The sequence below is a fragment of the Lagopus muta genome, chromosome 1, assembly GCF_023343835.1.
Source record: "Lagopus muta isolate bLagMut1 chromosome 1, bLagMut1 primary, whole genome shotgun sequence".
Lineage (NCBI taxonomy): Eukaryota > Metazoa > Chordata > Aves > Galliformes > Phasianidae > Lagopus > Lagopus muta.
Window position 1 is genome coordinate 181,869,372 of NC_064433.1, and position 24,729 is coordinate 181,894,100.

The 24,729-nt window shown below is 38.3% G+C and overlaps 1 protein-coding gene across 8 annotated transcripts in view; it reads right to left on the reverse strand.

The window, feature by feature from the left end:
• Positions 1-24,729, reverse strand: part of CNTN5 (contactin 5) — a 597,686-nt gene that overhangs the window by 147,794 nt on the left and 425,163 nt on the right. For all 8 annotated transcript variants that reach the window (XM_048937197.1, XM_048937242.1, XM_048937259.1 and 5 more), the window contains one exon: positions 9,639-9,842. In XM_048937197.1, coding sequence (XP_048793154.1) covers positions 9,639-9,842 — 204 coding nt within the window. The remainder of the gene's footprint in view (positions 1-9,638; positions 9,843-24,729) is intronic.

Here is a 24,729-nt window from a genome sequence, read left to right on the forward strand (position 1 = left end):
AAAAAGCTGAATAGTAAACTTTAATTATAGTCCTTCAAATGTTCCTTATGAAACTAAGGATTTTCCATCAGGTCTGTGCTCTATTAATGCTCCCACAGGTTACTTTTGTGAAAGCTTTTTTTCAGAAATGTTGGGTCTGTTCTCTCATTTACCAGTGCACGACAAGAATGAAGTTGTACAGATTGGTAGGTATTTCTGCATTACATGATTTAAAAAGCCCTCGATTTTCACCCTTGGAATGTTATGTTAAACTTTGTCATGATTTCCCAAATCAGTATAGAATTATCAGTGAAAATCATCAAAAATAACATTCAACTAGTATACAGCTAAGTGGTCATAGTATTTATCTGTGTAATGGGACATGCAGATTTCCTCATTTCATTAGTTACTATTAAGTGCCTTTTTCATTCACTGAGTGAAGAGTTGTTTGTTTTTTTTTTTTTGCCCCAGTGGAAAAACTAACAAACAACAGAGATTTTATAGCTAGGAAGCATTAGGTTAGCCTGTAATCTTTGGTTAAAGACTTCATCTTGTTCTCTGAAAATATATTTTAGATCAGATTTCTCTTGTTTTTATACAAAAATGACTGCTTACAGAGGTTGATAATGATAGGACAAGTGGGAATAGTCTTAAACTGAGACAGGGAGGTTCAGGTTAGATATTAGGAGGAAGTTTTACACACAGAGAGTGGTGATGCACTGGAACAGGTTGCCCAAGGAGGTTGTGGATGCCCCATCCCTGGAGGCATTCAAGGCCAGGTTGGATGTGGCTCTGGGCAGCCTGGTCTAGTGGTTGGCAAGCCTGTACAAAGCAGGGAGGTTGAAACTAGCTGATCTTTGAGGTTTTTTTCAACCCAGGCCACTCTATGATTCTATGATATGATTCTATGCAATAACAAAATCTTTCTTTCCATCTGAAAATGTGAATACATCCAAATGTATAAACATTTAAACATGTCTTTAAAAGCTAAGTTAGTTCACCTAGAAAATTTAAATGTATCAAATCAAAACAATGTTATTTCATTACATGGATCTAAATACTGGTAGATTTAGTTAAAAACAAAAAACAAACACATAGTTATGCAAGTATTAGATACAGTAACAATTATGACCTATTTTCCTAAAATCATGATTAAATCAATAGCTTAAATTAAAAGTTTAATGAGCTCGTAAAGAAATACTCAGCCTTGTACAAGAAGGCAAATTCTGAGTCATGTCATTAAAGGTTGAAAGATTTTGATATATGTTTTTTCTTTTGAAGAGAAAAAAGGAAATTAAACTTTGTGCCCTGGGTATTCAAATAGAGTCAGAATATCAGCCAAATTTAGCCAATTAACATTTTCTCTAGCCTGAACTGAAATCATTCCTACCCTAATCTGTCATTAAAAAATTGTCCCCACTGTCTCATACTATAGCAATAATTTTCATCATTTAATTATACTCCTTGTGATTTTACAATTTCTTTCCTTTTTTTTTTTTTTAATAATATATATATGTACATATGAATGACTGTGGGATGGTTTAGTCAGTGCCTGGCATGAAGATGGCTGCTGATAGGATCCACCTAGGTCACAGGAGAAAATCAGAATTCTGGCCCAGGATCTGTCTAGGCGCACTGTAAGGGTTTAAATTAGGTTTGAAGGGGGAAGGTGCAACCCTGCCCATGACACGGTGCATGATAGCACAGCTAAGTTAGAGGGACAAAGCGTTAGCAGGGGCACTCAACCTACTCCATCTTATGATGAATATTAGGGCTTCAAACTAGATTTGATGGGGGATCTCTTGCAACCTGGAAGGCCAACAATATGCTAGGTTCCCCCAGCTCGAGTATTGAGTCCAGATTTGGGGCCCCCTGTACAGGATGGATGCAGAGCTGTTGGGTCACAGAATCACACAGAATCACAGAATGGCCAGGATTAAGGATGGCCAAGGATAATAAATCTCCAACCCCCTTGCCATATGCAGGGCCACCAACCTCCACAGTTAATACTAGACCAGGTGTCATGGTTTTGTGATTTTTGGCTTTCAGTATTCCACATCATAACATCATGTGGGGCACTGGGACTTTAACTGTCAATACTCAAGTCCTGGGTACCTGCCCTGAAGAGAAGAACTACACTCCCCAGAGGACCTTGCGGTCAGGGAGAGGAGGTTTAACTCCTGGCAAGGTCACCTGATGCTCTCTTTCTCGCCTGCCCTTCGTCATGGGCGCTGCTCCTGTCTCCCTGCTGCTCAACTGGACTGTGCATCTCACCTCAGCATTGTGGTGAGGCCTATCCACCTTTCGGACATTCTCTCTCTCATTATATTTGATTTATTAGCTTCAATTCTGATTATATTGTATTATAGTATGTTATCTTGCTTCCGATAATATACTTAGTAAATTAGTTTGTTTCTCCTCAGATCGGTGCCGCTGTTCTAATTATTTTGGGGTCCCCTGTTTCCTTTTTTTTTCCGGAGGCACGGATCTGCGGATTCTTCCGCCCTGCTCGTCACGGAACCGGGCCGAACCAGCCCTTAAACCGTTGACACCAGGCTGCCAAGGGCTCCATACAATCTGGTCTTGAGCACCTGCAGGGGCAGGTGTTCAAGACAAGGACATCCACAACCTCTCTAGGCAGCCTGTTCCAGCACATCACCACTCTCATATTTACTATTAACGAACGATTATACTATTACTATTTATGAACTTTCCCCTGATATGGAACCTAAATCCTCCCTCCTCCAACTTAAAACTATTTCCCCTTGTTCTGCTGTTACCTACCCTTTCAAAGAGTTGGTTCCCCTCCTGTTTGTAGGCTCCCTTTAGATACTGAAAGGCTACAATGAGGTCACCCTGCAGCCTTCTTTTCTCCAGGCAGAACAAACCCAGCTCCCTCAGCCTGTCTTCACAGGGGAGGTGCTTCAGTCTCCTAATCACATTTGTGGCCCTCCTCTGAACCCTCTCCAACAGCTCTCTGTCTTTCTTGTATTGGGGGCTCCAGACCTGGACACAGTACTCCAAATGCGGCCATTGGAGTCACCCACTGGATGGATACCATTTGTTTTCAAGCTGCAAGAACACACTGCTAGCTCATGTTAAGCTTTTCATCCATCAATGAAGGACTCCCAGGTCCTTCTCTGCAGGGCTGATCTCAAGGACCACTCCTTCCGGTCTGTATGGATGCCTGGGATTTCTCTGGCCCAAGTGCAAAACTCTGCACTTTGCAGTGTTGAAACTCATTAGGTTCACCTGGGCCCAACTTTCAAGCCTGTTGAGATCCCTCTGAATGGCATCCCTTACTTCCACTGTGTCAACCACACCACTCAGCTTGGTGTCATCAGCAAACTTGCTGAGGGTGCATTTGATTCCATCAACAATGTCATTGATAAAGATGCATCAGTCCCAAGACAGACCCTTAGGGGACGCCGCTCATTATTGGCCCCCACCTGGACATAGAGCCATTGATGACCACCCTCTGTGGCCTTTTAACCAATTTCTTATCCATCAAGTGGTCCACCCATCAAATCTACATCCCTCCAATTTGGAGATAAGGATGTGGTGGAGGACCATGTTAAAAGCCTTGCTCAAGTCCAGGTAAATGACATTGGATGCCTTTCCTTTGTCCACCAGTGCCATCACTTCATCACAGAAGGCCACCAGATTGGTTAAGCATGACCTGAGGGCAACAAATATGATCAAAGAAGCATGACTATGAGGAAAGGTAGAGAAATGAAGTTGTTCAGCTTGGAGAAGAGAAGGCTCCGGGAAGAACTCACTGAGGCCTCCCAGTACTTGAAGAGAGCTTACAAGCAAGAGGGAGACCAACTTTTTACATGGTCTGATTGTGATGGAACATAGGTGAATGGCTTTAAACTAAAAATGAGAAGATTTAGGATAGATATTAGGAAGATATTTAGACAGTGGTGAGGTGCTGGGACAAGTTATAAAGAGAGGTTGTGAATGCCCCATCTTTGGAGGCATTCAAGGCCAATTCAGATGGATACTAGGCACCTTGATCTAGTGGGTGGCAGCCCTGCCTACAGAAGGGGGATTGGAACTAGACGAAGAGTGTTTTCCAACCCAGGCCATTCTATGACTGATTCTATGATTCTATGATTCTATGAAGGCCAGGTTGGAGGGGTCTTTGGGCAATCTATGATCTAGTGGAAGGTACTCATGCCCATGGTGGAAAGGTTGGAACTAGATAGTCTTTAAGGACCATTCCTACTCAAACCATCTTATGATTCCATGATTCTACTAATTGCACTTTTAAAATATATTTTCTCTCAAAACTCTTCATACAGAATCCACACTAATTAGTCTGTAGATCCTTGGATACTCCTTAAGTCCTGTTTAAAAATCGACACTGTTTTTCTAGGCCACTTTGAAAAGCTGCAGCCAAGAAAACAAAAATTGTACATCCCAATCTGTTTTAGACTATTGTAGGCTTTAGTAATAGTGAATTATTATTATTGTTTGAAATGTCTGTATTTCTTCTAAAACTTCTAAAACTTCAGCTATGGGAACCTCATATTGTCTTCTGGTAACCACTGCTTAAAATAATTCATATAGCTTATATGATGGAGTCATATACCTTTTTAAAGTGTACTTTATAATATCTGACCTCTCCCATCTGTTGATTATGTAGACAAGCTGAGAGGTTTTGTGTTTTGATGATTTTTTTTTTAAGTTTTATTCTAAAAGACTTTGTTTCTGAAAATAATCATGTTAAATTGTCTTATGCTATTAAATATGAGCACATCTGAGGGATAACATGATCTTTAAAAATCTTATGTTTTCAACTTATTATTATTTATAATCTTTATTAGGTGCTATCTCTTCAAGTACTAAATGCTCGTTGCAAGTCATGTCATTATTTCAGCATCTCACATTCCTAATGAAATGCTGATCTGCTAATATTTTGAACCATGTTCTGTTCTTCTGTGTTTTTCGTCCATTAGCATGAAACATGCCTGCAGCGACTGGCAGAAAATGTGGAGAAATTATCGTCTGTAAGACATCAATGCTCTTTGTAAAAATTAGGAAACAAGTCTATTATCGCAAAGGGATATTTTTTATACTAATTATTTATGATATTTGAGACCAAGGAGGTCATCATATTTACATAAACTTCAAGGGAATTATCAAGGTCTTACCTTTCCATGTTACACTATTATTGTTTTGCCTTCAGGCTGCTTATCTTACCCAGTTACCATTTTGGTCACTATCAGTCATTATTAAAACAATCATTGCTTTCTTTTTCTCAAGATCTTTGTTAATTTGCATCAGGCAATTAAATAAACTTGATTTTTTAGGAAATACTGAGGCCTTGAGCTATGTTAACTAGAATGGATTTGTCAGACATATACGTGATGTTTAGTTATGGCCATAAAAATTTTTCTCCGTCATTTTTTAGTTTCAACTATCAAACATGAAATACAGCAATAAATAAAACTGATCAACAGAATAAAAATTCAATGCAGGAGCACAGAGATCATGTGATCTCCTCAGTTCTACCTTCTCATGAAAACACCTCCTTTCTGACAATCTCGCTCTCCCAACCTTCCTAGAGATGACCCCAACCTTTCAGTATTCCTCAGACTGATTGTAAATAAGTCTTATCCCTTATTTTGTGACAAGTCATGTTCCTTATGTTTCCACATCTCTAGGTCTGTGCCTTATCAGTGTGTGTGGAACTGAAAACTGTCCACACTGTTGTCCACTCAGAGTCTTCCCTAGCCAGGTAAAGTTGAACTGAAACACCAATGACCTTTCTATGATATCTACAATTACTGAAAACAGTAATTGTAAAAACCTTATATAAGGAAAAATCTACGTAAAATGAATTTTAATTTGTAGTGGTTGCTCTGACTTAGATAGAAATCTTTGACTTGAGTTCAAATTTCTGCTACCCAAATTGTCCATTGGATGCAGTATTGTCTGCATCAAACAGAAGAGATGACATAATTCATTAAATCACAGTAATTTGATAAACATTGATTGTGAGGTGTTCACATGCACCAGGAACAGACAGAGTAGAATTGAAAACATTTATATGTATTAATATAGCTAAAACAGTTTACATTATCCCCTGTAGGACATTTAATGAAAATGGAAAAAGAAATAAAATACTAAGATTTGTTTCTCATTGTCAGTCTTTTCTACAGCTAAGCACAACTGAACAAGCTACAGATAGGATATCAATCATTACCACTTCAGAAAGGACTGCTCTGCCTTTTCATTTCTCCTTCCCATCCATGACTTTGCAGAGAAATTCTGAGTTTATAACTGTATCCATACAAAAATATTTCTTTGATTTCATGGGAAAAAAATCAAACTACCAAGAAATCCTCATGTATCACTTTACTTCTGCTGTGTAGGTGGTAATCCTTCTATTCCATTAATCTTCCAGGTACTAACTACACTCTTGAAGCTCCCAGAGCATAAACTTCCATAATGGTCCCTCAAATCCTTTCAGTTAAAATGATTTGGGTTTCTTTAAAACTGCTTAAGTAATATCTCTTTAACTTCAGAAGCCTACTTTGAATCAAGTTAGAAGGCATAGTTTAATAAATGACTGATAAGCTTTTAAGGCAGTAGTTACTGAAGAATATAAGATTCCTTAATTAAGCATCATTAGAATGCTAGAGAGAAAACAAAATCCAAAGATTTCTTACACTCATGAGAAAGGTTAGGCACAGATTTATTCTTGCCATTATTTTATTAGCATAAGATATTTATTAGCAAAAGACATTCTACTGCTCAGTGGTTAAGAGTATTTGCCTAAGAACTTTGAGTGAAGTTCCTGATCTTAGTTAAATGGAGTAGGAGTGTTAATCCTACATAGTATTCTGATTGCAAAATTATTAGTAATTCTTACTTTTTTGTATAATCTTGTCAATTTCTAAGAAATCTCCTGAGCTCGTCCCAGCATGTAACAAATTTTAAATAATTTTACAAGTCAGAATATGAGTTTCTTACTATATTGTAATTCTCACTTCTTTGGTGAATCTTTATACAGAACCAAAAAGGTTTTGATTGAGAAACTAGCTGCTGTAGCAACGAGTCTCTCCTTGAGACTCATCATGAAAGAAATAAAAGATTAATGAAAGCCAAGGAAGTTTTTACATCCTTGCAGAGTTTGACAGAAAGCCTTAAAGTTATTCTCTTTCTTCCTCAGAGAAACATAGGGAAAAATGTTAACATAGGAGTATTTTTGCGAAAGGATTTCCATTCCCCTGAGTACAGGTATACATCTGTTTTTAATATATGTTTATATATTTTTTTAAAAAAACACAATAAATATATCAAGTAGGATATTTTTGAGTTAATGAATACATATGTAGAGATATTAGAGAACATTTAATTATTTTATTTATACAGTGCCATTTGTAAAAACTGTTTTAAACCATAAAATCTTCTGTAGTTTCTGACAAATGTGCTGACTGAATAGGATGCCAGTTGGGATCCCAGCTGCTAGAACTCAGAATGCTATGATTTTTGCACTAAAGTAAATATTTGGAAAGCTGAATGTAATTAATTTCATTTGAATATTCTAAAGCTTAAAAAATATTACAAACGAATTCAGCAACATAGTGACAAATTTTCAGATACATGCATATTTTCTTTAATGTAATTTTATTTCCAACTTTCTTATTATAATCTACCAGCAAATACTTAAGAACTCTATTAAAGGAAACTTTTCAGAATTTCCAATAGGTAAAAAGCCATGGAAGTCTGGTAGGAATGCATGCATGTGAAAAAATAAATTGGGAAGTTGTTCAGAAGCAGTTCACCTAGACGCAAACACTTCCCTGATATTCCAGCATAGATCAGAAGGCTGTATTATCACAATTGTATGACAGTCTCTAATGAAACACAAATTAGCTTGAGGCTGGTATATGCTACTCATTTGACATTTAAGGAAATTTGCATCATTTTATTTCCTAGCTCAGTGAAGTCAACTGCATTCTTTATCTTTGTTTACTTTCCCCACTTCTTCTGTTGTGTGACCATACAGTAGATTATGGATAACTAATCACAGAAACACAGAATATTTGAATTATTTGTTGAATCCATTGAATCACTGCACACAATAAGAACATGAAAAAAATCTAGTATGTAAGCAATAAAGCAATATACAAATAGGAAATATGACGATATGTCATAACTTGAAATGATTAAAAATAATTTGTCTGATTTTGTATTATTATTTTCATGTTCAAAGGAGTAATAGTGAAGAGATCATACTTGCTTTGTTCATTTGGTAAAACTAAACACGTACAATGCAATAATTATCATAAGTACTGTATGAGAAAAATTGAAAGTAAGAAATGATGTAGTAAAACATGCAGCTTTTTTTCTTTCAGATACTGCACATTCAGCAGACAGAGCTTTCAACCTAGTTACAATGAATAAAGATTAACTTAATTCCATTCTATATCTTTGAACACACTTTATTATTTAGTCTGTAAATCTAAATCATCTCTGCTTATGTCCAGTGTTTATAATGCTTCTACAGCATAGAAATAATCTTAGTGCTAGATAAATTTATAAGAAAAACAAAAGCTTCAGATTCTCTTTCTCTCTCTGATTTATATAAATGTGAATTCATATATCATGAATTGCTGGAATTAATTTCTGAAGAACTAGAATTCATCCTGGAAAAAAAATATAGGCACTTATGGAATTATTAACATTTATTCTCAAAAGTAACATTATTGTGATGGAAAACAAAAAATAAATATAAATGTTCTATTCACAAACAAGCAAAAAATAATATTCTCTATTGGGAGCTATATAAACAGAGATACACATAACTTATATTGAGATGTTGTGCTGCCTCATAGGGAATATTATTGGAAGGTGTTTTCCCTTGAATTTAGAAAATGACTGAGTTACTCCAACTTCAAGGCTAGTTCTGGAAAATAATGTTTAAGTACTTCTTTACAGAAAAAAAAAAAAAAAAACCCTCCTACTGCAGTGACATGCCTTCATGGAATTCTAAAGCATCTGGGTAGCTAACTATCTTTGCAATCAACTCCATTGTGATGTTCCTGATGGTCCTTAATCAATGCAGTGAATTGGAGCCTGGAAGGGTAACAAGACTTCAGAACATCAAGTAATGTTTTAAGCATTAGAGTCTGTTCAGTTTTCTAACCACATTTCTTGTACCAGCCAAGATGCATCAATATTTCTCTCTTTGCATCCAGCTGGACTGTAAGGGCAGATGTGTCTTTTATGTTCTCTGCTATATTTGCTCATCTCCTGTGGATATCTCAGGTGCCTAAGGGCATCAAAACATGACAGTAGTCACTTGCATTTGGCAATAGTATTGACTCCTACAGAACCAAACATTAGTGAGAAAGGAATTTTTTTCTGTGTCAGTGATAAAGCATAAGAATAGCAAAAAGGAGTAAGAGTTTCAAACAAAATACTTCAGGAGGTGTCAGACTGCACTTGACTTCAGAGATCTAAATAACCCCACAACTATAAGATGTTTTAAAAAACTGTCTTCATGGACGCCTTTTTCTTGCTGGTCTCAGAAGTACTTACATGCTCACATTGAAAATAAAAACAAACAAATAATCATGGCTCTTGCATTAGCTAAACAATTTTTGCTTCCACATAGTACCCAGCAACGACATCTTTCTTACCGTCATTTCTCAGTGTCAGAGGTGTAGGAGGACTCAAAACTCTGGCATTTGTCACTGTGTTTTTTACCAGACATATATAGCTGCCAACATCAGATTTTTGCACCTTGGAGATGTAGAGATTGCCTGTCTCCTGGGAGATGAAGCGTCTGCTATCTTCTGCCACAAAAGATGGGAACTCATTAAACACCCAGCTATAGATGATCTCTAAAAGAAAACAGAAAAATAAGAGAAAACTATAATGGAAAAAATATTTTGTATTTGCTATGATACACTAAAGGAAAATTGATTACCCTTATTTAAATAATCTAAAAACAAAACAAGAGCTAAAACCTTTTAAAACTTTTTTTTTTCTTTTATAAACAATGATAATTTTTTTCAAAGAATTGAATTCACAAGTTTCCTGGAGGACAGATTAAATTAAGAATAAATAATTAAAGTATTTAACATACTCAGATATCACTCATACAATATTAGATAATTCTTATTCCTAATTATTCAAGGTCAACCCAGAAATAAAATATAAAAAATTATTTTCTCCACTAGTTCAAATTTTCAATGAAATATAACACGATGCTTCCTACAGTGCATGACTTTTTCATATGTGCATATAAACAGCATTTATTCTCAGCTTCTGTTTTTACATTCAACAGTATCTAATAGCTCTTAAACCTTCTTTGCAGGTGGTTTTACTTTATTACATTTCTGTTATCTTCTATATCTGCTTATCTGAATAATTTGAGGATCTTTCTTATAAGAAGCATAAATCCCTATAGTCAATCAATGGTTCCTTAAACCAAAGATATCAAGTGCTTTTTCTCATAACTTGATGGATCAAAGACTAATCAAAGTGGTTTATTTTAAAAATGATAATCAAAATCTGAGCCTTGGTTATAATTTTTATCCTTGGAATCATTCTGTACACCTGAGAAATATATATTTTTCCCATTATACTTAAAATAATTAAGGAAAAAAATTCTGCATGAAATTATATCATGATTTATTACAAGTCTAAATGCATAAAAGTCTTTGCATTAGAAATATCAATAAAAATAATGAGATTCTGATTTAGCCCTTGCAGGGAATTACTCATATGAAATTCTACAAATTGGACTTGAAAGTCTTAACCAAATGTATACTTTTTCTACATGTTGTTCTCTTATTTTTCCACTTTTGCTTCTTTTCACTTTCTAAAATTAAATAAGTTCTTCACTATATACACAGTACTTATGAGACATTCTCTTCTGTAATCACTTGCTATGATAGTTTTTAAAGTTGTAACTCCAAGATTAGAGAAGTCAAGACTAGCTCAGGTATGCAGAATCCCTCCCACTTCCCCAAGATGCAGGCTGCTCCTCTGGTACAGTAAGTTCCAAGTTTTTGGACATAAATTTTTAGGTGATTATAATCTGCTTTAGTAGCAATCTGAAGATATTAATTGCACATCCGCTGGTTGAGTTCTGTCATTCATTTTTTTTCTGCTATGGCCAAAACGTTTTCATGACAGAAAGTTGACTGGAAAAAGGAAGAGTCAGAGAGGTAACTGAAAGCACCTCAAAATTTCAATTTTTCTTTGCATTTTTCTGTCGATAGAAGAAGAACTAGTATAGCTCTTTATGGTGCAAAAAGTCACAAAATATATACCATAGCTGTGTATCCAAACTGACTCTAACAGTGTCAAGAGCATTAGAAAATGGAATGCAAAAACAAGAGTTTTTCAGCTAATATGAGCCAGCAGTGTAAGTCATATGTAGACGCAGGATGTTCAGGTTTGGTTTCAAAGAAGTTCAGTTCAGTTTTGAAGCCAGATGAAGATTTTCTCATTAAAAACTGATTGTGAAAATGCTATGTTAAAAGACTAAACAAATTCTTCACAAGGTTGGGGAAGACTTGCAAAACAGAGAACTACAGATCTAATTACTATTCTGAGCAGTTACAGGGTGGACTCTGAGGAATTTAGGGCTCACAGAGAGTTCTCTGAATGTTCAAAATTTCCTTTCTTTGCAGCTGTGTTTCAAGCAAAATACTAATTAGCCAAAAACATTTCTGTCTGAAAATTTCATTGCTACATTTTGCTATGAAGTCTTATCTTGCAGAAATGATTTATGGTAGCACGGAACTCAACAAACTGATGATGAATATAAGAACTCAAGGAAAATGCATAGATTTTTAACTGAAAACACCTGTTACCAATTCAAGCAAAAAAACAGTCACTCTCACTAAATACTCTGGCTTAAAAGTAGTTCAGACTAAATATGAAATTGTCATCATTCTAGGTTCAGTGGCAGTTCCTGTAGAATTTACTACATTTGTACCCTAAAAATACACACACTGTGAATTAATCATTAATTAATTAGAACTACTTTTAGGGAATGGATTTAGGCAATTAAGTTTTGTACTTCCAATGAAATAAAAGACTTAGTTTTTGCTGATGCTGAGTCTGTAGGGATGCTATCATTTTGTCAACTTCCAGATGACTTTTGCTTGTAAAAATGAGTGGTGAGCGAATGGGTACTGGAACAGGAGATTGAGAAAAACATCAAAGAATCATAGGATGGAATGAAAAGGATCTTAAAGATCATTCAGTTCTAATCATCCTGACATGGTCAGAATTGTTAACCACTAATTCAAGCACTGTATGAGGTTTCTCAGGGTCCCATTCAAGCTAGCCTTGAATACCTCCATGGGGCACCCACAGCTTCCATGGACAACCTGATCCTATGTCTCACTACTCTCTAAGTAAAGAATTTCTTCCTAAAATCTAACCTAAATCTCCACTCTTTTAAAACCATTAGTTTAAAACCATTCATTTAAAACCATTCCCTCCTATCCTAGCACTATCTGGCCATGCAAAGTCTGTCTCCGTCCTGGTTACGTTTTAAGTATTGTTAAGAGTCTGCAATGAGATCTTCCCAGAGCCTTGTCTTTTCAAGGCTTAACAAGCCCAGCTCCTGTGATTGTAGGAGAGGTACTCCAGCCCACCAATTGTCTTAGTAGCCCTTCAACATCCTTCTTGTATTGAGGACTCCAGATCTCAATGCAGTACTCCAGATGGGGCCTCATGAGGGCAGAGAAGAGGGGGACAATCAGCCCCCCTCATCCTTCTTTCGAAGGCCACCCCTATATCAAAGCAGACCAGGTCTTCCATACTGCAAGGGCACACTTTGGTTCATGTCCAGCTTTTCATTCATCATTCATCACCCCTAAGTCCTTCTCAGCAGAACTACTTCTCAGTGAGTCCTCCTCTCAGTCTGTACACATATCTGAGATTGCCCTTACACATTTGGCCTTGTTGAACCCCATGAAGATGATGTGGGTTCACTTTTCAAATTTGTAAAAAAGCAACAGAATTTCTGCTGAATCTAAAATTCAGACAGTTTATGCTATTAAACTTCAGTTATCACTTTTATTTGTGCACAGCATTTGTATTCCTACCAAGCACCCAAAATCCAAAGCACAAACAAAAAAATGATAACAGTTAAAACGATAACAGTTTGATTTGTCTTCATCAGCCTACTGACATTAAAGAAAAAGCTACTACTTTCATTTATAAGAGAAAGTGGGAATACAGTTCCAAACACTCAAAGGATTTTGGATGCTTCTGAAGGATCATTGGAACTGATCTGACCTTATGAAATTTCTCTTGGACCTATGTAATGACTTCAGCGCATTTTCAGATATAATTTGGAAGGTTATGTCCATACATTATGCATAGATTTCAGTGGAAATACCTTTATCCCAGGGAAATTTCCTGAAATTTCCAATGTATGCTATGCAGAACAATCAGAAACAACTACAGTTAGCTTGAGATTTGGTGGCTCAAGAGATCTTAGCTGACAGAAATAGATGGATGATCTCACAGAAATGATTTTACAAAAAGTTGTTAAAATAACTACTTCAATTATGGGAAAATGTGTGTATCTTGACATTGATCCATTGAACAAATCCCTTTACTTCTAAATTTTAAGCCATGGTAGAGAAGAAAAAACACACTGGTTTTCATATTCTCAAACTGTGTTCTGTGTTTGCATTCCAGAAAAATTAAAGTTAGGGTTCTTCAATTAGGGTTGCATACGAAGGATTCACAGGAATCATTTACTGGTTTTGTTTTGCTTTTTCTTTTTTCATTTTTTCCCCATCAGTAGCATGCATAAGTGAATACTCTCATAATTATGACACTTAAAAATAACTAATAGATGATGCAGAATCAGAATTCTATAACATTGCTATTTTTTCTGTTATTCATAGTATAAGCACTAAAATTCTAGAACTACAGGACATAGTTATGTATCACAGGTATCACAGCTGTTCATTACAGCTGTAAGTGTAAATTACATGAAAGGCCTCGCATTTATGTATCATCTAAAATGCCACTTTTATGAAATGGCAAATTGATGAGTGAATGTCAAACCAAGAAGATGCCAAAAACTAAGAAGATATCAGTTCAATTTGTATACAGATTGCTACATCTAGTAAACTTCAAGCTTGTGTTTTCCTGTAATGATTTGCTAAAAATATTTTAGAAGTAGTATTGTTTGATTAAGCATACAGCACAACTTTCACTGCATTAACTTTTCAATAGGACATTAAATTCCAGAGATGCATCTAAAGTCTGGCAGGTAAATAATGATGACTTTGGGAACATTTTAAAGTTAAATGTGACTACTGCCAAAATCTAAATAAAGAAAGCTATGACTGTAAAACTGTGAAGTAATGACTCTACAGATGAACCATTTGAAGTCAACTCTTTTTGAGAAAAAAAAAATTGTCAAAAGCTGAGTAAAAGTTTTCTACTCACTTTCCTTTCAATACCAAAAGAAAAAAAAAGTTTAGGTGAAATAAGAAACTGCAGTATATAGAAAGTATAGAGTATTTTTTTAAAAGTACACACGCTGAGCATATTTTTTGTTTTTATGGCCATTTTTCTTATGTTTAATACAACACGTATGTCGAAATCACAAAGATGATTCAGAGTCACTGCTGGAAATTGTAGTTGACACACACAAAAAACCAAACTTTTGTTTATAGACTATTAATCAAAGCACACAGAAACATAGAGAATTAAAAAGAAATTATGAATTATAGAGACAGTTGTAAACTGGCATTCTTCTGTGACTTGGGCTGGATAAGTAATCTTCTGGCATGTTCTGTTATATGCAAAATCTTGGAGTGGAAATTATTTAAATCATTTCGGTAGCAGCAAAGCTGGTGTTTTCTTTTATGAATGACTGGCCTTGTTTACAAAAGCATGTTTCTGAAGGTCATTAGGAATGCCTTTCAAATATCCAAGTTGTTTCTGTTTTATTAAGGACTTTTCAGTGAGCTATGTAAGTGAAAATCTAGGTCGTTTGGTGATGAAGTAGTGAGAAAAGCACATCTATCTCCTGCCAAAAGGAATTTATTGTATTGTATGGTGTAAAATTTTCTTTGCTATCATTTCTTAAACAATTTAGTAGATCTATTTTCTCTGTTTCACAACACTAATTCCTAAACTGTCACAATGTTACATATTTCTCATAAGGGGTGAAGATGGAGCACTGGCATCTCAGCATTTTTGTTAGTGCTTTGTGATGTTTCTGGACACATCATTCTGATGCAAAAAAATGCTAGTTATTTGGCAGTGCTGAAGTCTTTCTGTCATTGAGGTGCAGTGAGAAATAAGCCTAAGTATTTTAACAAGAGCTTTGGCTGAGGCCTTCAGGTATCACCAAATATTCACTCCTCTGTTTGTTAACATATGGTTGTTTCCCAGATTTATTTCAAGCCTTCTCTTCTGAGAAATGCTTCTTTTTTCCTTTACACATGTGAAGATACAACAAGAGTTGCTATAGAAATTCTATTAAATGTACCTAGAACCTAAATGTAGAGCTCATATAATGGCTAATTATTGCATCTTCAAGGGTAAAGCATGCAAATACACATTTCACAACTGCACTTTTGTGCAATTACAGTGTTTGCAAAAGAAAGAAGTCTGATTTGTGTATTCTTTTTTGAAATGTGATAAGAGAGATACTAATCTATCTCCTCTGGTGTACTGTTGGGAAAATATATTTCTCTTCCATTTAAAGTTTCCCTTGATTACCCCAGTCCCACAAGATGGCACTACCTGGCGAATGAATAGTACTGATAACAGCCAAAGTCTGATGTAATCTGGGAGTTTTAGGAACTATGAAGAAGCTGATTATTCTCTTTTTCTAAATTATATAAAACAAACAACAACTACAACAGTAAAAAAGAAAACACAAACAAACTCACAAACAAAAAACTAAGCCTCCACTACCAACCAAAAAGAACAAACAATTCACTCCAGATTAGGGGCTGAATTTGGTGTACATAAATATGAACCATGAAGTTTGCATGTGTAAGAGATTATTCTTTTACATCGTCTCAAAGCTTGCTGGGAACTCAGATGAACAAGTGCGAGCAAGTGCTGGGCAAGGGTTGAGAAATCTTTTGTCTGGAGAACTCTGATTGACAAGTCCTGGGCAAGGGTTGTGAAGTCCTTTGTCTGAGGGACACAGATGGACAAGGCCAGGGGCAACGAGAGAGAGATAAGCTGCAGCTTAATGGCCAGGAAGTGCTCTTTTGTGTGGGTTTATCTCGAGGAAGATCCATCTCAGGAGGTGCTGCACAAGACTTACCCAAGTGCCCAGGAATGCCACAATGGCAGAAGAAGGAAGATAAAAAGGGGACCTACAGACATGAGGTTAGGTTTTCTGGCAACAGATTCCTCACTAAGAAGAGGTTTCTGACATGAGAAGCCTCACAACCTGCCTCTCTCCCTCCTGGACTTGCTCTGTGCTCTACCAGCATGCTGAAGAAGATCAAAGGTGTCTGCCATCAGATTCCTAACTATGGAATTCCTGCATGCTGACAGACTCTCCTGAGCTCTGCGACTTCTTTCTGCTACCTGCTTGCTGCCCAAAGCCGGCCACACTGCTGCTTCTCTCCCCTGCTGCTTTTGCCTCGGACCTTTGAAATGGTGTGCAATGAGACTGCTGAAAATACAAAATCTCATTTCATCTCAAGTCCATTTTTTAACACCAGCACCACACTTAATCACTTGGTATTTACTTGGTATTTGGATGATCAGTGTACCAACCACAGAATAAGGGTGCAACTTGCTGCACTTTCTAATGATGGAATACATTTCACATTTGGGAGAAAATATTGAAGGCTTCTTTGTAGCTATAATGAATAACTATGGATTGATCCTCTTGCCTCCCAACACAACCAGATAAATAATTTTAGTGCATTTCTTTGTGCTGCTGTGACTTATTATCAGTGCTCATTAATCCTCCAAGAAAATATTTAATGAAGGTAATTTTTATTGCTTTGTAATGCCCTTGTATAAAACAAATAGATATTGTCTATTTATCTGCTAACAGTGAAATTGCCTCTTTTTTGCTCTGGGGGCTCTGTATCTACTGCTCACTTACCTGAAACACAGTTTTACCAATCACATATTTATCTTTGTTCAGATTTAATTACAATGATAAATCTTTAAATATTTTCTGTCCTATAATCATTTGCATAGCTAATAACTAAAATATATTGGAAAAAAACAAAGATAGTGTCAAGACTGATTTTGTACTGAAGGTTAAAAATGTAACATTACAGTTTCTACTGTACATAGTATAATCTCATTTTTACTTTTGACATGTGTGAACTGTAGTCGGACATTGAAACATATAAAGGTTGATGAAATATCTTTCCCACACGTGATCTGTAAAAAGACAACATTGCATACAACAAAAAGATGGCCTTTTTCTTTTTTCAGAGAAAAAGTAAAAGACCAGTTAGTACGTCTACTTGATTTTTATTGGTATGGTTTTTTAAAAAAAATTATTCTGTGCCAGAAACATTTAAAATATAAAGTTCAGACAGATCTCAAGGATACTTGTCCTTCAGGCTCTTAGGCAAGCTTAAACAAAAAATTCTGAGCCCAGTCCTTAAAATTGTCTGAGTTACATTGCTAAATTCAGATCTGCAGAATAATCTATTTCAATGCACCTTGCTCTGCTCTACTGGAAACCCAGTGAACTGCTGCTCTGCACTTCTACATGTCATATAATTGTCATTTAGAAAGAATACGTAGTCTTCTGCTGCCTTACTTCCAGCTAAGGGCAGTGTCCCATGACTATAATCTCTTCTCCTCATCCCCTTAGCATTAGGAGTCAAAGACATAGCTGATGTATCACAGTATATACATATACATCATAAGGAAAATAATATACTTTTTCCAAATATCTCAGATTTTTTTTCTAATAGAAATAGCATTATTCGTGTAATCTGTATACAAATATGATCCTTTCTGTGCTGAGAATATGAGTTTTTACAATACTAATCTTTTTCAAAGACCTTTTCCTAACTTCCCCTCCAAAACACTTCAGAATTCAACAGTTGAACAAATGAGGTTTGAGGCATTTAAGCTGCTTTTGAAAAATTTGGCATATCTTTTCAAAGTTGATGTCTACAGTTTAAAGTTAAAAAAAGGCTTTCTGATGCCTGTATAAGAGGAATCTGCAGTGGGGAAATGGTACAGAACCTTTACTTCAGCTATTCAGATTTAAGAAAAATTAGAGGAGAAAAGCAAAGTGATTCAGAGATTCTATAAGCACTACTCATCTGGATGCCTCCCTACTTTTGCTAAGAAGGAAAGTTAAGCGCTGAACAACTTCATACTTCACAGAATCACAGAATTGTAGGGGTTGGAAGGGATCTCCAGAGATCATCGAGTCCAACCCCCCTGCCAAAGCAGGTTCCCTACAGCAGGTCGCACAGGTAGGCATCCAGGCAGGCCTTGAACATCTCCAGAGAAGGAGACTCCACCACCTCCCTGGGCAGCCTGTTCCAGTGCTCCGTCACCTCACTGTAAAGAAGTTCTTGTGCACATTTGTGCGGAACTTCCTATGCTGCAGTTTCCGGCCGTTTCCCCTTGTCCTGTCACCATTCACCGCTGAAGAGTCCAGCCTCGCCATTCTACCCCCCACACCTTAGATACTTACAGACCTGGATCAGGTCCCCTCTCAGCCTTCTTTTCTCAAGGCTGAACAGACCCAGTTCACTCAGCCTTTCCTCATAGGAGAGATGCTCCAGGCCCCTCACCATCTTTGTGGCCCTCCGCTGGACTCTTTCCAAGAGATCCCTGTCTTTTTTGTACTGGGGAGCCCAGAACTGGACGCAGTTACTCCAGATGAGGCCTTACCAGAGCAGAGTAGAGGGGGAGGATCACCTCCCTCGACCTGCTGGCCACGCTCTTTTTACTGCATACCAGGATGCCATTGGCCCTCTTGGCCACAAGGGCACACTGCTGGCTCATGGCCAACCTGTCATCCACCTGGACACCCAGGTCCCTCTCTGCAGAGCTCCCCTCCAGCAGGTCATCCCCCAACCTGTACTGGTGCATGGAATTATTCCTCCCCAGATGCAAGACTCTACACTTGCTTTTGTTAAACCTCATCCGGTTTTTTTCTGCCCAGCTCTCCAGCCTGTCCAGGTCTCACTGAATGGTAGCACAGCCTTCAGGCGTGTCAGCCAATCCTCCCAACTTCGTATCATCAGCAAACTTGCTGAGGGTGGCCACTATCCCCTCATCAAGGTCATTGATGAAGATGTTGAGAAAGACCAGACCCAGCACAGACCCCTGGGAGACACCAGTGGTTACAGGTCTCCAGCCAGACTCTGCACCACCAACGACAACCCTCTGCGCTCTGCCAGTCAGCCAGTTCTCAACCCACCTCACTGTCCACTCATCTATCCCGCACTTCCTCAGCTTTGTTACAAGAATGTCGTGGGGGACAGTATCAAATGCCTTGCTGAAATCAAGATAGACTGCATCCACTGCTCTCCCCTTGTCCACCCAGCCAGAGACAACATCATAGAAGGCTACCAGGTTGGTCAAACACAATCTCCCCCTAGTAAACCCGTGCTGACTACTCTTGATAACCTCCTTTTCTTCCAGTTGTCTGGAGATGACATCCAGCACCAGCTGTTCCATCACCTTTCCAGGGACAGAGGTGAGGCTGACTGGCCTATAATTGCCTGGATCTTCCTTTTTGCCCTTTTTGAAGACTGGAGTGACACTGGCTATCCTCCAGTCTTCAGGCACTTCCCCTGTCCTCCAAGACCTCTCAAAGATGACAGAAAGCGGTTCAGCAATCACCTCTGCCAGCTCCCTCAGCTCCTGTGGATGCATCCCATCGGGTCCCATGGATTTGTGAACATTGATGTTGCCTAGGCGCTCTCGGACCACCTCTTCCCTGACTGCAGGGAGGTCTTCCATTCCCCAGATCCTCTCACTAACCTCCAGGGTTTTGGATTCCCGAGGGGGAGCTTTTTCACTGAAGACAGAAGCAAAGAAGGCATTCAGTATCTCCGCCTTCTCAGCATCCCCCGTTACCAGAACACCCCCGTCACTTAGCAGGGGAGCCACATTCTCCCTAGTCTTCCTTTTACTGTTAATGTACTTAAAAAAGCCTTTTTTATTATCCTTTATCCCCTACGCCAGATTTAATTCCAGGCGGGCTTTAGCCTTCCTTGTCGCATCCCTGCAGACCCTGACAACATTCCTGTATTCTTCCCAAGTAGTCAGACCCTTTTTCCACATTTCATGGGCCTTCTTCTTTCCTTTCAGTTTGTGCACGAGCTCCTTGCTCATCCACACAGGTCTCCTGCCACCCTTTCCCAGTTTCTTGCTCACAGGGACGCACCGATCCTGAGCTTGGAAGAAGAGCTGCTTAAATGCCGACCAGCTCTCACAGGCCCCCATACCTTCTAACACCCTAGCCCACGGGATAGCTCCAAGTAGGTCCCAGAAGAGATCAAAGTTGGCTCTACTAAAGTCCAGGGTACCAATCCTACTTTTTGCTTTACTTCTTCCACTCAGGATCTTGAACTCCACCATCTCGTGGTCACTACAACCCAAGCTGCCCCCGACCTTTACTTCCCTGACAAGCCCTTCTCTATTAGTGAGAATAAGGTCCAGCAGTACCACTCTCCTCGTCGATTCCTCCACCACCTGCATCAGAAAGTTGTCTTCGACACATTGCAGGAACCGTCTGGACCGCGTGTGCCTGGCCACATTGCTTTTCCAGCAAATATCTGGATAATTGAAGTCCCCCATAAGCACAAGCGCCTGGGATTGTGATGCTGCTTCCAGTTGCTTCTGGAAGGCCTCATCAACCTTCTCCTCCTGACTGGGGGGCCTGTAGCACACTCCCACAACAGTGTCAGCCATACCAGCCCGCCCCTTGATTCTCACCCACAAGCTCTCCACTGCTACACTGCTCTCCCCGAGGTGGAGTTCAATACATTCAAGCTGCTCTCTCACATAAAGAGCAACTCTACCACCCCGCCTTGTCGTCCGATCTTTCCTAAAAAGCACATAGCCCTCCATGACAACATTCCAGTCATGCGAGTTGTCCCACCACGTCTCCGTGATCGCAATGAGATCATAGCTGTGCGACTGCATGCAGATCTCCAAGATCTTCCTGTTGCGCGCATTAGTGTATTGACACTTCAGGGAAGCAGCATTCCCCTGCCACACTCCATCCCTATGAACTCTACCCTCCTCACCCATCAAGTTCTCTTTTGAACCTTGAACTACCTGCACAACCTCAGCAGCCCTCATTTTGTCCCCTTCCCCCTTCTTTCCTAGTTTAAAGACCTTTCAATGAGGCCCACCAGCTCCTGGGCTAGGATCCTTTTATCCCTTGTAGACAGGTGAGCTCCATCTGCAGCCATCATTCCAGGAGCCGAGTAAATTCCCCCATGGTCAAAAAAACCAAAGTTCTTGTCCCTGCACCAGCCTCTAAGCCATTTATTGATGAGGAGGGTTTTTTGATCCTCTCAGTGTCCTTCCCTGCCACTGAAGGGATAGAAGAGAAGACCACCTGCACTCCCGCACCATCCAGTACCCTCCCCAGACCCTTGAAGTCATTCTTGATAGCCCTTAGGCTTCTCTTGGCAGCATCATCACTGCCAACCTGGACTACCAATAAGGGGTAGTAGTCAGATGGGCAAATAAGCCCAGGCAGCTTTCTAGAGATGTCCCTGACCCATGCCCTAGGGAGGCAGCACACTTCCCTCCGGGTGGGGTCAGGTCAACATATTGGGCCCTCAGTTCCTTGTAGAAGGGAATCACCAACAACTATCACCCTCCTTTCTTTACCGGAAGAGGCTGTCTTCAAGTGTGGAGCCGACCGCCTCTCCTTAGCAAAGCTCAGAGGCTGTTCCACCACCTCATTCTCAGCCTCCTCACCCTCCAATTCCAGGGTTTCAAACCTATTACTTAGAGGCACCTGAGGAATTGGGGTAGGTCGGTAAGGGTGCCGCCTGCGTCGCTGAGGTGGGACCTGCTGCCATTCCTCCTCTCCTTGGCTTTCACTCTTGAAGTTTTCTGGATAACATAAATGTTTATAATTTCTAACAGTCACACCAGTGAACTTGTCTGGAGCTTTACTCAGTATGTATCTCAGAGAGTAAAAATTGGAAGCATGTATAAATGCTAATAAGCAGCATTCACATGTTGATTCATCGGCTACCACATCTCTTTCAGAACTGTACATATGACGTTTTTCTAAGTGCATATCTACATGGATAATTTTGATAAGCACATTATATGCTTCTCACTGGTTTTATTTTTTTACTACACTAAATAGATAATGGATGGATTAATGGAATCTAGTCATTCTAAGCCCTTCAAAACAAATGAGCCCAAGTCTTAGTCATGACCAAGATTCCAGATTTCTTACATATGATATGATCAAAGTAGAAAGAATCAACTCTTGTCAATTGTCTAGTATATCTGAACTTCAGCAATGAAGCAGAAAATTTTAAGCCAGGCTACTGAACAACAACAGTGACAGAAAGATCTCAGAAATTGGGACCATAGGGCTACAACTTTCTTTCATAACTTTGTCTCTTTCCATACCATTGGCTTGACTGATCCTTAGTCCTAAAGAAGCTTGGGATTCAGCAGAAAAGGCCAAATTGAGATAAACTGTTCATACGTATTATCTGTATCATTGTTTCCATTCTTTCTTATTCTTACTAAATCTTTATCCCTACAGTTGTTATTGGAAGATTTGCTTAATTTTCCAACAAGAAAAATAACCATGAAAATTAATGCTTCAATAAACTAAAGAATGAAGTTACATTTTCCAGTTACTTATTCTCTGCTGTAGTGTAATAACACCAACACAACAGGAAGTGTTTCAGCTGGCTAATTAAGTAATCAGCGATGATTTTAACAATATTGGAACATAGCATGAAAACAGAGGAGATAAAAGGGAGCAAGCAAATAGTCAGAATGAATGGCATTATAAAAGATGTCACAGAGATTAAAAAGAGAGCTCTGTTTGACTGTCACTTCTCTGGGAAATGTATTTTGCCATCAGAAGATAAGGCTGCACAGTGATTTGGATTCAGCAGATTTCCTTCTGAATGTATTATGCTTATACCCACCCAATCAGTCATTTTCCCCCTTGATAAGTCCAAGAAATTGTCTTTAATATATTTACTTCTAAATTCTAACTGTTTTCAGCTTTTTTTGTGTTGCACAGGCAAAAGGAACATAAGCACATCCAGGTATGTATTTCAAAGCAATTTATTCTGCCTTGTTTTGCCTTTGAGAAGGAAAAATGAAAATCAGTTATCCCAACTAGAATAGTTTTCATACAGTTTCTTTTATTTGGAACATTCTTGTTAAACTGATTAAATATATGTCAATATGTCTCATTAAGAACTGCATTACTAAATTCACTTTAATATTGCATTTATAAAATAAGTAATAACTAACATTATTACATGGACAATCTTTTTAATGGCATCGTATAGAACACACATCAGTTGAGCCTAAAACTTACTTCTTTAGAGTTAAGACTGACCTCATATCATCTTCAGTTTTCATCTCTACCAAAATTAATACTGAATTCAGTATTCATGTGTAGACTGAGAATGGTAAAAAATATTTTGTTTTAAAACTGATATTTTCATCCTCTTTTAGTCCTTTAAAATTTACTCACAGTGGCAATGGAGAGAGAGATTTAGAATCTAGATCCTCAGAAATGAGTAATTTCTCATTTCTTCCTCCTTCTTCTGTTCTCTCTTTTTTCAGCTATTTGACCAGCACTGTATTTCTTCTCCTTAGTTATAATTATTAACATGTGAACTCTTTCTTGCTAATCTTTTCTGTGGTGTGGAGAGGTAATTGGGATTAATTAAACACAGTAGACGTAACTGCCATGTTTGTGAAATTCTGTTGTTCATGCTATTAGTTTAGTAAAATATCAAAGCTAAGTACCAAGTAGATTCTAATAGAAAGAGCAAAATGGGAGAATTAAATTTGCAAAAACTCTGTACACCTTCTAACTGTAACTACTGTATGTTTCTCCAATCTTATATCTATTAATGCTGTGCTCCTGCTATTTTCAAAATTTTCCTGGAGAAAAGAAGGATGCGGGGTGACCTCACTACAGCCTTTCAACACCTAAAGGGAGCCTACAGAGGGGAGGGGAATCAACTCTTTGAAAGGGTTGATATGTGTAGGACGAGGAGAAATGGTTTTAAGTTGAGGGAGGGGAGATTTAGGTCGGACATCAGGGGGAATTTCTTTACCCAGAGAGTGGTGAGGTACTGGAACAGGCTGCCCAGAGAGGTTGTGGATGGCCCGTCCTTGGAGGTGTTCAAGGCCAGGTTGGATGGGGCCCTGGGCAGCCTGGTTTAGCATTCAACGTGGAGGTTGGTGGCCCTGCCTGTGGCAGGGGGGTTGGAGATTCATGATCCTTGAGGTCCCTTCCAACCCTGGCCATTCTGTGAAATTATATAACCTATGGAATTGAATATGGAAGTTTTGTAGCTTTTTTTTTTTTTTTTTTTTTTTTCCCCTCTACTTTAATTGGTATTTTTACAAGATTGGTTGGAGAAATGTGGTTGTGACACCATGAACACAGATTTCAGTTAAACTTAGCAGGCTAATGCAGTCTTGTTTATTCACTAGACTAAGGGGATCCTGGTAGTTCTAATTTGTTGAGACATCTCAGTAACAGACTACTATTTGAGGAGTTTATCAATTACAGAAACTTTTCATCAT